Source organism: Oncorhynchus masou, chromosome 8 (genome assembly GCF_036934945.1).
Source record: "Oncorhynchus masou masou isolate Uvic2021 chromosome 8, UVic_Omas_1.1, whole genome shotgun sequence".
NCBI lineage: Eukaryota > Metazoa > Chordata > Actinopteri > Salmoniformes > Salmonidae > Oncorhynchus > Oncorhynchus masou.
Genome location: NC_088219.1, coordinates 6,632,855 through 6,647,854, shown reverse-complemented (window position 1 = coordinate 6,647,854; position 15,000 = coordinate 6,632,855). Strand labels below are relative to the sequence as shown.

General features: G+C 43.0%; 1 protein-coding gene across 5 annotated transcripts in view; it reads right to left on the bottom strand.

The window, feature by feature from the left end:
- Positions 1 to 15,000, bottom strand: part of LOC135544024 (periostin-like) — an 80,963-nt gene that overhangs the window by 51,881 nt on the left and 14,082 nt on the right. For all 5 annotated transcript variants that reach the window (XM_064971365.1, XM_064971363.1, XM_064971366.1 and 2 more), the window contains exons 3-7: positions 7,625 to 7,689; positions 5,181 to 5,338; positions 4,831 to 4,995; positions 3,265 to 3,411; positions 605 to 746 (exon numbers count right to left, since the gene is read on the bottom strand). In XM_064971365.1, coding sequence (XP_064827437.1) covers positions 605 to 746; positions 3,265 to 3,411; positions 4,831 to 4,995; positions 5,181 to 5,338; positions 7,625 to 7,689 — 677 coding nt within the window. The remainder of the gene's footprint in view (positions 1 to 604; positions 747 to 3,264; positions 3,412 to 4,830; positions 4,996 to 5,180; positions 5,339 to 7,624; positions 7,690 to 15,000) is intronic.

Here is a 15,000-nt window from a genome sequence, read left to right as displayed (position 1 = left end):
TTTGGGGAAAATCCCTCAACCAGGATTGTTATTTTTTTAAATCTGGGAATTTGGGGAAAGTTATAGGAATTTTTCAGCTTTATTTGCAGACCCGATGAGGCCTGTAAACCATGACTTTCAGGCCACTGAGTTAGGGTAAAGCTTATGAGATATGTTGCCATAAAGAGTTTAATTATGATGACAATATTCACATAGGAACTCACTTCCACATGACTGAAAAAAATGACAATAATTCAACAACCATGTCTTTGTCACTAATAACTACAGGCATGGGTGGAATCTCTACAACTCACTCAAAAATGCAAGGCACACTGGGAAATTATATTGGATGAAACATTTCAAAGCTATTACACAACTCAAATCATGACCCCCGTACAGAGTCCCAGTGACTCTATCGATTTGAATGAGGTTTTAATAAATGTGCAAGCATTTCTATACATTTGTCATTATGGGGTATTGTGTGTAGATTGCTGATGATTTGTACTTGTTTTTTTTCCATTTTAGAATAACACTTTAACGTAACAAAATATGGAAAAATGAATGGGTTTTGAATACTTTGCAAAGGCACTGTAGGTGAGTGGTTATTGGTATTTTTATTGGCTACCTCCGATGACTTCCTTGTCTCCCATGACGCGTTCCAGGAAGCTGGCCCCGAGGTTCTCCATGGCCTCGTTGGTGGGAGCAAACAGGGTGAAGTGACCTGGCTGGCCCATTTTCTCCATCACACCTGAGGCCAAGGCTACAGCCTACGGGAGAGGACAGGACACTTAGTACTGTACTCCTTCTAATACTATCACCACTTCTAATGCTACAACAGTTTCCCCATCACATCTCAGACATTCTTGCTGCGTTTTCACAGCAATCCCAATTCTAATCTTTTGTGAAGTGTTCGTGAAGGTAGAAAACCTCTCTGGTCAGATTAATACTAGCCACTGTCATATTGTTGTTAGGTTACAGTAAGAGATTACAGTCAGGTATGCATGCTGAAGGAGGAGAGGTCAGATTACAGTCAGGTGTGCATGCTGAAGGAGGAGAGGTCAGATTACAGTCAGGCGTGCATGCTGAAGGAGGAGAGGTCAGATTACAGTCAGGTGTGCATGCTGAAGGAGGAGAGGTCAGATTACAGTCAGGTGTTCATGCTGAAGGAGGGGAGACAGATTACAGTCAGGTGTGCATGCTGAAGGAGGGAGGTCAGATTACAGTCAGGTGTGCATGCTGAAGGAGGGGAGACAGATTACAGTCAGGTGTGCATGCTGAAGGAGGAGAGGTCAGATTACAGTCAGGTGTGCATGCTGAAGGAGGGGAGACAGATTACAGTCAGGTGTGCATGCTGAAGGAGGGGAGACAGATTACAGTCAAGTGTGCATGCTGAAGGAGGAGTGGTCAGATTCCAGTCAGGTGTGCATGCTGAAGGAGGGGAGAGAGATTACAGTCAGGTGTGCATGCTGAAGGAGGGGAGGTCAGATTACAGTCAGGTGTGCATGCTGAAGGAGGGGAGACAGATTACAGTCAGGTGTGCATGCTGAAGGAGGGGAGACAGATTACAGTCAGGTATGCATGCTGAAGGAGAGGAGGTCAGATTACAGTCAGGTGTGCATGCTGAAGGAGGAGAGGTCAGATTACAGTCAGGCGTGCATGCTGAAGGAGGGGAGAAAGATTACAGTCAGGTATGCATGCTGAAGGAGGGGAGGTCAGATTACAGTCAGGTGTGCATGCTGAAGGAGGAGAGGTCAGATTACAGTCAGGTTTGCATGCTGAAGGAGGAGAGGTCAGATTACAGTCAGGTGTGCATGCTGAAGGAGGAGAGGTCAGATTACAGTCAGGTGTGCATGCTGAAGGAGGGGAGGTCAGATTACAGTCAGGTATGCATGCTGAAGGAGGTGAGGTCAGATTACAGTCAGGTGTGCATGCTGAAGGAGGAGAGGTCAGATTACAGTCAGGTGTGCATGCTGAAGGAGGAGAGGTCAGATTACAGTCAGGTGTGCATACTGAAGGAGGGGAGGTCAGATTACAGTCAGGTGTGCATGCTGAAGGAGGGGAGGTCAGATTACAGTCAGGTGTGCATGCTGAAGGAGGAGAGGTCAGATTACAGTCAGGTATGCATGCTGAAGGAGGGGAGGTCAGATTACAGTCAGTTATGCATGCTGAAGGAGGAGAGGTCAGATTACAGTCAGGTGTGCATGCTGAAGGATGAGAGGTCAGATTACAGTCAGGTGTGCATGCTGAAGGAGGGGAGACAGATTACAGTCAGGTGTGCATGCTGAAGGAGGGGAGGTCAGATTACAGTCAGGTATGCATGCTGAAGGAGGAGAGGTCAGATTACAGTCAGGTGTGCATGCTGAAGGAGTAGAGGTCAGATTACAGTCAGCTGTGCATGCTGAAGGAGGGGAGGTCAGATTACAGTCAGGTGTGCATGCTGAAGGAGGGGAGGTCAGATTACAGTCAGGTGTGCATGCTGAAGGAGGAGAGGTCAGATTACAGTCAGGTATGCATGCTGAAGGAGGGGAGGTCAGATTACAGTCAGTTATGCATGCTGAAGGAGGAGAGGTCAGATTACAGTCAGGTGTGCATGCTGAAGGAGGAGAGGTCAGATTACAGTCAGGTATGCATGCTGAAGGAGGGGAGACAGATTACAGTCGGGTGTGCATGCTGAAGGAGGAGAGACAGATTACAGTCAGGTATGCATGCTGAAGGAGGAGAGGTCAGATTACAGTCAGGTGTGCATGCTGAAGGAGGAGAGGTCAGATTACAGTCAGGTGTGCATGCTGAAGGAGAGGAGGTCAGATTACAGTCAGGTGTGCATGCTGAAGGAGGAGAGGTCAGATTACAGTCAGGTATGCATGCTGAAGGAGGAGAGGTCATATTACAGTCAGGTATGCATGCTGAAGGAGGAGAGGTCAGATTACAGTCAGGTGTGCATGCTGAAGGAGGGGAGACAGATTACAGTCAGGTGTGCATGCTGAAGAAGGGGAGACAGATTACATTCAGGTATGCATGCTGAAGGAGGGGAGACAGATTACAGTCAGGTGTGCATGCTGAAGGAGGGGAGACAGATTACAGTCAGGTATGCATGCTGAAGGAGGGGAGACAGATTACAGTCAGGTGTGCATGCTGAAGGAGGGGAGACAGATAACAGTCAGGTGTGCATGCTGAAGGAGGGGAGACAGATTACAGTCAGGTGTGCATGCTGAAGGAGGAGAGGTCAGATTACAGTCAGGTATGCATGTTGAAGGAGGAGAGGTCAGATTACAGTCAGGTACGTACGCTGAAGGAGGAGAGGTCTTCGTTGACCTCCAGGATATCCTTGATAGTGTTGCCCACGGCGGTGATGACACGGTCAATGACATGGACCACCCCATTGGTTGCCACCTGGTTACCATGGATAATCCTGGCACAGTTCACTGTGATGATCTGCAGAGGAAGAGAGGTGATTGGTTAATTTGCATGATTCATTGAATCATTCATCCTCTGAAAATAAGAATGATATAAAGTGATTGATGTGAGGTAAAATAAACATACCTGTGATGTAGGGCTAGGTAGGGGTTGACAGAATAAAGACAACTAGGCCAACAGTCTAGCGATAAGAGCTAGCTAGGGGTTAACTACATACAGAGGTGCACATAGGGAATTTTCCCCCTCAGATTTGTCCTGTTAAAAAGAAAAATCTGATGTTTAATGAATTACTAAACTTCATTTTTAAACCCATGTTTCATCATAATGGGGCGGCAGGGTAGCCTAGTGGTTAGAGCGTTGGACTAGTCACTGGAATGTTGCAAGTTCAAACCCCTGAGCTGACGAGGTACAAATCTGTCGTTCTGCCCCTGAACAGGCAGTTAACCCACTGTTCCCAGGCCGTCATTGAAAATAAGAATTTGTTCGTAACTGACTTGCCTGGTTAAATAAAGGTAAAAAAAAAATATATAAAAAAAAGATCTGCCAGCTGTATTTTGCAATGGGGGCACACTGACTGAACCATTCAATAAATACTGAATAAGACGCACATTCCTTTCAAAATTTTACCTGGATTTTAGCAAAGATGCAGAGAAGAAAATGTAGTTTCTCAAAACAAAATAACAATAACCACAAATAAACATATTAATTATGATGCCATGATACTGTATGTGCCTGTATTGATGATGTGTGTTATGATCCCATGTATAATGTGTTGTAATTTTGATGTAATATCCTAGGCATGTTAGTGCAGTATATTGAGATGTGTAATTTACAAACAGTCAGAATGACATCCTTGTTAAAATTACAATTTTACAGGTAAACCGTATTTTCACGCCAACCAGTAGCCTGTAGTGTACCGTAATATTACAGCATATTTTTAGCAGTTCAGGTACCTGTAAATTGCCGTAAAACAACGGTACCAAAAAGGCAAGTACAAGTATTTTCTTTGCCGTAAATTACTTTACGGTAACATACTGCACCTTTTTTTAATTAGGACGTTTTTTTTCATACAGGTGACTGGCTACCAGTAAATTAGATTAAACTGACAGATTTTATGGGGATTTTTGTATTATGCTAATTCGATTTAATCAACCATAGGGGGTTAAAAACAATATATATATATATTTTTTTTACAGAGTACATATCTACCTCAACTACCTCGTTCCCCTGCACATTGACTCAGTACTGCTACCCCGTGTATCAGTGTTAAACCTTTCTATTATTTCTCTATTTTCTTTCTCTCTGCATTGTTGGAAAAGGGCCCGTAAGTAAGTATTTCACTCTTAGTCTACACCTGTTGTTTTACGAAGCATGTGACAAATTACATTTGATTTGACTTGATTTTGAATTAATTTGAGTTAGAGGTTTACTACGTACCCCATTGGAGTAGTGATTGATGTAGAGTCCCATGTTGTTGTACATGGAGGTGATATACTTGTCGTTCTTCAGATCTTTCGTTAGCATGCGCCGGTTGACCATGTGGTAGTGCAGGGCGTTGTACAGCTCGACGTTCACATTGCTCACCAAGGCACTACGCACCTCCTGGTGATGGGAGGAACAGGAGAGAGTTAGCGCAAGAGAGAGATCAGAGCTATAACTGTCTAAGCAGCTTAATCTGAAACATACAAATTAACCAACAGATTAACAAACTAACAAAAAAATGAAATAGCAAATGACAAACTACTGACTGAATGATTGAGTGACTGACTTCAGTTGCTTCGACTTACAGGTTCCAGCAGGTCCCAGGCTTCGTTGCTTGGGGTGAACATGGTGAATGATCCCTTCCCTTCCATCTCCTCCCTCAGCTTAGACAGGTCAGAATACTCCTGTGTGGTACTAGCCTTCACCAGGCCCAATGTGCCATACACATGGTCTATAGGAGCCACTGTAGGGGAGAGAGGGGAGACAGAAGATAATGCTTAGGCTACAATGTTTTTGAAGTCCTGAGACATCCTCACCTACACCAGGTCCAAGGTGCCATAGATTTATGAGCCACTGTGGATAGCAGTCACAGTCAACAATATTGTCTACCAATCTTTTGATTTATTTGTTTAATGGGAAAGCAGAGGGAAGATAATATTTCAATGTTTCTGGGTCATGTATTAATTAATTAATGTATTTGTATTTATTAGGGATCCCCATTAGCTGTTGCTTTCTGGGGTCCAGCAAAATTAAGGGAGTTTTTATAGAACTTATTTAAAAAAATACAATACGTTAATAGATTTCACAACACACTGTGTGCCCTCGGGCCAATACTATTATAGTTGCTATATAGTTATTATAGTTACTGTTGAGTTATTATAGAGTTGTAGAGTTATTATGGAGTTAGATTCACGATAGTCGCTATAGAGTGATCATGGAGTTCTAGAGTTATTTTAGGGTTATAGAGTTATTATAGAGTTCTAGAGTTATTATAGAGTTATATAGCTATTATAGAGGTAGAGTTATTATCGAGTTCTAGAGTTATTATAGAGTTATTATATAGTTATTATCGAGTTCTAGAGTTATTATAGAGTTATTGAGTTATTATAGAGTTATAGAGTTATTATAGTGTTATTATAGAGTTATATAGTTATTATAGAGTTATAGAGTTATTACAGAGTTATAGAGTTATTATAGAGTTCTAGAGTTATTATCGAGTTATTATCGAGTTATAGAGTTATTATAGAGTTATAGCGTTATTATATAGTTATTATATCGTTATTATATAGTTATTATCGAGTTATAGAGTTATTATAGAGTTATTATAGAGTTATTATAGAGTTATTATAGAGTTATATAGTCATTATATAGTTATTATATAGTTATTATCGAGTGATATAGTTGTTATAGAGTTATTATAGAGTTATAGAGCTATTATAGAGGTAGAGTTATTATAGAGTTATTATAGAGTTATAGAGGTATTATAGAGTTATAGAGGTATTATAGAGTTATATAGTTATTATAGAGTTATTATCGAGTTAGAGTTATAATAGTCGCTATAGTTATTATAGAGTTAAAGGGTTTTCATAGAGTTATTATGGAGTTATAGAGTTATCATAGAGTTACAACTTTATTATAGAGTTAGAGTTATAATAGGCACTATAGTGTTATTGTAGAGTTATATAGTTATTATAGAGTTAGAATTAGTATAGAGTTACAGAGTTATAGAGTTAATATAGTGGCTATATAGTTTTTATAGTGGCTATAGGGTTTTTATAGTTATATAGTTATTATAGCAGCTATAGAGTTTTTAAAAGAGCTATGTAGTTATTATAGTTGCTATAGAGGTATTATAGTTATAGAGTTACTATGGTCATGATAAAGTTATTGTTGGGGATGTGGGTGACAGGTAGAGGTGGGAAGTGGGAGTGTGTTGGGGATGAGGGTGACAGATAGAGGTGGGAAGTGGGAGTGTGTTGGGGATGAGGGTGACAGATAGAGGTGGGACATTGGAGTGTGTTGGGGATGAGGGTGACAGATAGAGGTGGGAAGTTGGAGTGTGTTGGGGATGAGGGTGACAGATAGAGGTGGGATATTGGAGTGTGTTGGGGATGAGGGTTACAGATAGAGGTGGGACATTGGAGTGTGTTGGGGATGAGGGTGACAGATAGAGGTGGGAAGTTGGAGTGTGTTGGGGATGAGGGTGACAGATAGAGGTGGGACATTGGAGTGTGTTGGGGATGAGGGTTACAGATAGAGGTGGGACATTGGAGTGTGTTGGGGATGAGGGTTACAGATAGAGGTGGGACATTGGAGTGTGTTGGGGATGAGGGTGACAGATAGAGGTGGGAAGTTGGAGTGTGTTGGGGATGAGGGTGACAGATAGAGGTGGGACATTGGAGTGTGTTGGGGATGAGGGTTACAGATAGAGGTGGGACATTGGAGTGTGTTGGGGATGTGGGTGACAGAGGTGGGACGTGGGAGTGTGAGGATATTTAGGACATTTAGGAGCTAGGATTAAAGTCCATGAGAGTACACACCAGGGGCGAACTGGGACCAGAAATCGGCTCAGGCATTTCTGACAAACCAGACTATTTTTTCCCACACTTGAGGCCCCCCATTATTAGCCTGATAATGATCATGTTGCGCAAGAAGCTCAAGTAGGGCCCACGAGACAAAAAAATGGACCAGCCCATCTGGCATTCGCCCGAAATTCCAGATTGCCAGTCCATCCCTGGTAGACACTTACCTGCAGGGCATCCTTTCATGCCTTCCAGCTTCATGTAGCCAGGACAACACTCATACAGAACCACCCTGGAGAAAAGACAAGACAGCAATGAGCTCCATGATAAGATAACAGAGAGAAGTCGTCCGTATGTAAGTTAGGCCTAGTCATTACACTGGTCAAATCAAAACAACATGGCAAAGAGTTTGGAAGCAGAAAAAGAGGAAGAAGACATCAAACGACACCATTACAAGCACTTATGGCGTCAGCCTCAGAAATAGAAAAGTAGAACACACTATATTTATTAAAGACAACATTGGCAGACAACACAAAGTGAAACAACCAAATAACTCCTCAATTTAAGCTGAATTGGAGCTGAATAGGCTTTGGAACGAAGTATGTCACCCATCTTGTATGAATTATGGGACTTATTGCACAAACCCTGGACACTACTGATGTATAAGAGAATGTAATTCTTTTTCTAAATGGGATATTTTCCCATGGACAAATGAGCTAACAATTATGATCTGGGAAGTGTATCATCTCTCCAGGGATCTGGTTTATCGTCTTTGTTTGTCCTTGTCCAATCATAAACAAGTGTTCAACAATGCTGTGGTATAAATAGATAATGAGATCAGTATTGGAAACTGTATCGGATTGATTTCCAAACTAAGACTACGGAGCTTGATCAGATAATGGACCGATACATATTATAGTTCAATGCATGAAAGTAACTTTGTCAGAACGGATAAACTCAAGTGATTGCCAATTGTGTTTAGAAATATTATTTGCCTAATTTATGTTGCTGATTCCTAAAATTGCCTCCCTCCCATGGATTGGCAGGTTTTCACACTCTGTCAGTGTGTGTGTGTGTGTGTGTGTGTGTGTGTGTGTGTGTGTGTGTGTGTGTGTGTGTGTGTGTGTGTGTGTGTGTGTGTGTGTGTGTGTGTGTGTGTGTATGATCAAAGCTAATTGCACCGTTTATTGCAAAACATTAGTCAGCCTCTTACAGAGTGCCTTACATCACACACATACACACACACACACACACACACACACACACACACACACACACACACACACACACACACACACACACACACACACACACACACACACACACACAATACATGACCAAAAGTATGTGGAAACCTGGTCGCCCCTTTGCTACTGTAACAGCCTCCACTCTACTGGGAAGGCTTTCCACTAGATGTTGGTACATTGCTGCTATAACAGCCTCCACTCTTCTGGGAAGGCTTTCCACTAGATGTTGGTACATTGCTGTTATAACAGCCTCCACTCTTCTGGGAATGCTTTCCACTAGATGTTGGTACATTGCTGCTGTAACAGCCTCCACTCTACTGGGAAGACTTTCCACTAGATGTTGGAACATTGCTGCTATAACAGCCTCCACTCTTCTGGGAAGGCTTTCCACTAGATGTTGGTACATTGCTGTTATAACAGCCTCCACTCTTCTGGGAAGGCTTTCCACTAGATGTTGGAACAGTGCTGTTATAACAGCCTCCACTCTTCTGGGAAGGCTTTCCACTAGATGTTGGTACATTGCTGCTATAACAGCCTCCACTCTTCTGGGAAGGCTTTCCACTAGATGTTGGTACATTGCTGTTATAACAGCCACCACTCTTCTGGGAAGGCTTTCCACTAGATGTTGGTACATTGCTGTTATAACAGCCTCCACTCTTCTGGGAAGGCTTTCCACTAGATGTTGGTACATTGCTGTTATAACAGCCTCCACTCTTCTGGGAAGGCTTTCCACTAGATGTTGGTACATTGCTGCTATAACAGCCTCCACTCTTCTGGGAAGGCTTTCCACTAGATGTTGGTACATTGCTGTTATAACAGCCTCCACTCTTCTGGGAAGGCTTTCCACTAGATGTTGGTACATTGCTGTTATAACAGCCTCCACTCTTCTGGGAAGGCTTTCCACTAGATGTTGGTACATTGCTGCTATAACAGCCTCCACTCTTCTGGGAAGGCTTTCCACTAGATGTTGGTACATTGCTGTTATAACAGCCTCCACTCTTCTGGGAAGGCTTTCCACTAGATGTTGGAACATTGCTGCTATAACAGCCTCTACTCTTCTGGGAAGGCTTTCCACTAGATGTTGGTACATTGCTGCTATAACAGCCTCCACTCTTCTGGGAAGGCTTTCCACTAGATGTTGGAACTTTGCTGCGGGGACTTGCTTCCATTCCACCAAAAGAGCATTAGTGAGGTCGGTCACTGATGTTGGTTGATTAGGTCTGGCTCGCAGTCGGCGTTCCAATTCATTGCAAAGGTGTTCAATGGGGTTGAGGTCAGGGCTCTGCAGCCCAGTCAAGCTGAAACTGGAAAGGGCCTTACCCAAACTGTTGCCACAAAGTTGTACGCACAGAATCATCTAGAATGTAATTGTATGCTGTAGCGCTAAGATTTCGTTTCACTGGAGCTAAGGGGCTGAACCCTGAACAACTGTCACAGCCCATGATTCCTCCTACACCAAACGTTACACTGGGGCAGGTAGCGTTCTCCTGGCTTCTGCCAAACCCATATTCATCCACCAAATTGCCAGATGATGAATCCTGATTAATCACTCCAGAGACTGCAGTTCCACTGCTCCTGAGTCCAATGGCGGCTCGGTTTACACCACTCCAGCAGACTCTTGGCATTGCGCATGGTGATCTTAGGCTTGTGTGCTGCTGCTCGGCCATGGAAACCCATTTCACGAAGCTCCCGACAAACAATTATTGTGCTGGCGTTGCTTCCGGAGGCAGTTTTGAACTCAGTAGTGAGTGTTGCAACCATGGACAGACAACACTGTAGAACACCAGAACATCTGATTATTAACATAACACTGTAGAACACCAGAACATCTGATTAATAACAGAACACTGTAGAACACCAGAACATCTGATTAATAACAGAACACTGTAGAACACCAGAACATCTGATTAATAACAGAACACTGTAGAACACCAGAACATCTGATTAATAACAGAACACTGTAGAACACCAGAACATCTGATTAATAACAGAACACTGTAGAACACCAGAACATCTGATTAATAACAGAACACTGTAGAACACCAGAACATCTGATTAATAACAGAACACTGTAGAACACCAGAACATCTGATTAATAACAGAACACTGTAGAACACCAGAACATCTGATTAATAACAGAACACTGTAGAACACCAGAACATCTGATTGATAACATAACACTGTAGAACACCAGAACATCTGATTATTAACATAACACTGTAGAACACCAGAACATCTGATTATTAACATAACACTGTAGAACACCAGAACATCTGATTAATAACAGAACACTGTAGAACACCAGAACATCTGATTAATAACAGAACACTGTAGAACACCAGAACATCTGATTAATAACAGAACACTGTAGAACACCAGAACATCTGATTAATAACATAACACTGTAGAACACCAGAACATCTGATTGATAACAGAACACTGTAGAACACCAGAACATCTGATTGATAACAGAACACTGTAGAACACCAGAACATAGGGTGTTAATTACCCTCTGTCTACGTATGGCTGTAACCCCCTCTAGGGTGTTAATAACCCTCTGTCTACGTATGGCTGTAACCCCCTCTAGGGTGTTAATTACCCTCTGTCTACGTATGGCTGTAACCCCCTCTAGGGTGTTAATTACCCTCTGTCTACGTATGGCTGAAACCCCCTCTAGGGTGTCAGTAACCCTCTGTCTACGTATGGCTGAAACCCTCTCTAGTGTGTCAGTAACCCTCTGTCTACGTATGGCTGTAACCCCCTCTAGGGTGTTAATTACCCTCTGTCTACGTATGGCTGAAACCCCCTCTAGGGTGTCAGTAACCCTCTGTCTACGTATGGCTGAAACCCTCTCTAGGGTGTTAATAACCCTCTGTCTACATATGGCTGTAACCCCCTCTAGGGTGTTAATTACCCTCTGTCTACGTATGGCTGAAACCCCCTCTAGGGTGTCAGTAACCCTCTGTCTACGTATGGCTGAAACCCTCTCTAGGGTGTTAATAACCCTCTGTCTACATATGGCTGAAACCCCCTCTAGGGTGTCAGTAACCCTCTGTCTACGTATGGCTGAAACCCTCTCTAGGGTGTTAATAACCCTCTGTCTACATATGGCTGTAACCCCCTCTAGGGTGTTAATTACCCTCTGTCTACGTATGGCTGAAACCCTCTCTAGGGTGTCAGTAACCCTCCGTCTACGTATGGCTGAAACCCTCTCTAGGGTGTTAATTACCCTCTGTCTACGTATGGCTGAAACCCCCTCTAGGGTGTCAGTAACCCTCTGTCTACGTATGGCTGAAACCCCCTCTAGGGTGTTAATAACCCTCTGTCTACGTATGGCTGAAACCCCATCTAGGGTGTTAATAACCCTCTGTCTACGTATGGCTGAAACCCCCTCTAGGGTGTTAATAACCCTCTGTCTACATATGGCTGAAATCCCCTCTAGGGTGTTAATTACCCTCTGTCTACGTATGGCTGAAACCCCCTCTAGGGTGTTAATAACCCTCTGTCTACGTATGGCTGAAACCCCCTCTAGGGTGTCAGTAACCCTCTGTCTACGTATGGCTGAAACCCCCTCTAGGGTGTTAATAACCCTCTGTCTACGTATGGCTGAAACCCCCTCTAGGGTGTCAGTAACCCTCTGTCTACGTATGGCTGAAACCCCCTCTAGGGTGTTAATAACCCTCTGTCTACGTATGGCTGAAACCCCATCTAGGGTGTTAATAACCCTCTGTCTACGTATTGCTGAAACCCTCTCTAGGGTGTTAATAACCCTCTGTCTACGTATGGCTGAAACCCCATCTAGGGTGTTAATAACCCTCTGTCTACGTATGGCTGAAACCCCCTCTAGGGTGTTAATAACCCTCTGTCTACGTATGGCTGAAACCCCATCTAGGGTGTTAATAACCCTCTGTCTACATATGGCTGAAACCCCCTCTAGGGTGTTAATAACCCTCTGTCTACGTATGGCTGAAACCCCTCTAGGGTGTTAATAACCCTCTGTTTACGTATGGCTGAAACCCCCTCTAGGGTGTTAATAACCCTCTGTCTACGTATGGCTGAAACCCCCTCTAGGGTGTTAATAACCCTCTGTCTACGTATGGCTGAAACCCCCTCTAGGGTGTTAATAACCCTCTGTCTACGTATGGCTGAAACCCCCTCTAGGGTGTTAATAACCCTCTGTCTACGTATGGCTGTAACCCCCTCTAGGGTGTCAGTAACCCTCTGTCTACGTATGGCTGAAACCCCCTCTAGGGTGTTAATAACCCTCTGTCTACGTATGGCTGAAACCCCCTCTAGGGTGTTAATAACCCTCTGTCTACATATGGCTGAAACCCCCTCTAGGGTGTTAATAACCCTCTGTCTACATATGGCTGTAACCCCCTCTAGGGTGTTAATAACCCTCTGTCTACATATGGCTGAAACCCCCTCTAGGGTGTTAATAACCCTCTGTCTACATATGGCTGTAACCCCCTCTAGGGTGTTAATTACCCTCTGTCTACATATGGCTGTAACCCCCTCTAGGGTGTTAATAACCCTCTGTCTACATATGGCTGAAACCCCCTCTAGGGTGTTAATAACCCTCTGTCTACATATGGCTGTAACCCCCTCTAGGGTGTTAATTACCCTCTGTCTACATATGGCTGAAACCCCCTCTAGGGTGTTAATAACCCTCTGTCTACATATGGCTGTAACCCCCTCTAGGGTGTTAATAACCCTCTGTCTATGTATGGCTGAAACCCCCTCTAGGGTGTCAGTAAAAAACGTCTGTAATAAATTAGCTGTAACTCTCAGCGATTCTCTTTGGTTCTGTAATTGTTACCAGATGAACCCTGCTAGCTGTGTGGTGTGGTGTGTGTGTGTGTGTGTGTGTGTGTGTGTGTGTGTGTGTGTGTGTGTGTGTGTGTGTGTGTGTGTGTGTGTGTGTGTGTGTGTGTGACCCTGCTAGGTAGGTCAACTAAGGAAATGAAGGCATTAAGCCCTCCACTTAGAGCAACTCAACCAATGAATAGAGACTTCACTATCATTACAGACTAACAAGGGCAGTCTGTCCTTTGACCGATGAATGAAGAATAGCTAACAAAGACAAAGTGTAATATAACTAATGGATATAAAATAGCTATCCAAAGAATGAAGCTTAAAGTGAAATTTAGTGAGAAAAGGAGAATATACGCTTTGTATAATCAATTGCTGGACTGAAGAAACGAATACGTTAATTTGTTTCACTCTGTAATCTTGCTAATCGAAATAAATTGGCACGGTCAGGTAATAGATGTCAGGTAACAGATGTCAGGTAATAGATGACAGGTAACAGATGTCAGGTAACAGATGTCATGTATTAGATGTCAGGTAATAGATGTCAGGTAATAGATGTCAGGTAATAGATGTCAGGTAATAGATGTCAGGTAATAGATGTCACGTAACAGATGTCAGGTAATAGATGTCACGTAACAGATGTCAGGTAATAGATGTCAGGTAATAGATGTCAGGTAATAGATGTCAGGTAATAGATGTCACGTAACAGATGTCAGGTAATAGATGTCAGGTAATAGATGTCAGGTAATAGATGTCAGGTAATAGATGTCAGGTAACAGATGTCAGGTAATAGATGTCAGGTAACAGATGTCAGGTAATAGATGTCAGGTAATAGATGTCAGGTAATAGATGTCAGGTAATAGATGTCAGGTAATAGATGTCAGGTAACAGATGTCAGGTAACAGATGTCAGGTAATAGATGTCAGGTAATAGATGTCAGGTAACAGATGTCAGGTAACAGATGTCAGGTAACAGATGTCAGGTAACAGATGTCAGGTAATAGATGTCAGGTAATAGATGTCAGGTAATAGATGTCAGGTAATAGATGTCAGGTAATAGATGTCAGGTAACAGATGTCAGGTAATAGATGTCAGGTAATAGATGTCACGTAACAGATGTCAGGTAATAGATGTCAGGTAATAGATGTCAGGTAATAGATGTCAGGTAGCAGATGTCAGGTAACAGATGTCAGGTAATAGATGTCAGGTAATAGATGTCAGGTAACAGATGTCAGGTAACAGATGTCATGTAACAGATGTCAGGTAATAGATGTCAGGTAATAGATGTCAGGTAACAGATGTCAGGTAACAGATGTCACGTAACAGATGTCAGGTAATAGATGTCAGGTAACAGATGTCAGGTAACAGATGTCAGGTAATAGATGTCAGGTAATAGATGTCAGGTAACAGATGTCAGGTAACAGATGTCACGTAACAGATGTCAGGTATTAGATGTCAGGTAATAGATGTCAGGTAATAGATGTCAGGTAACAGATGTCAGGTAACAGATGTCAGGTAATAGATGTCAGGTAATAGATGTCAGGT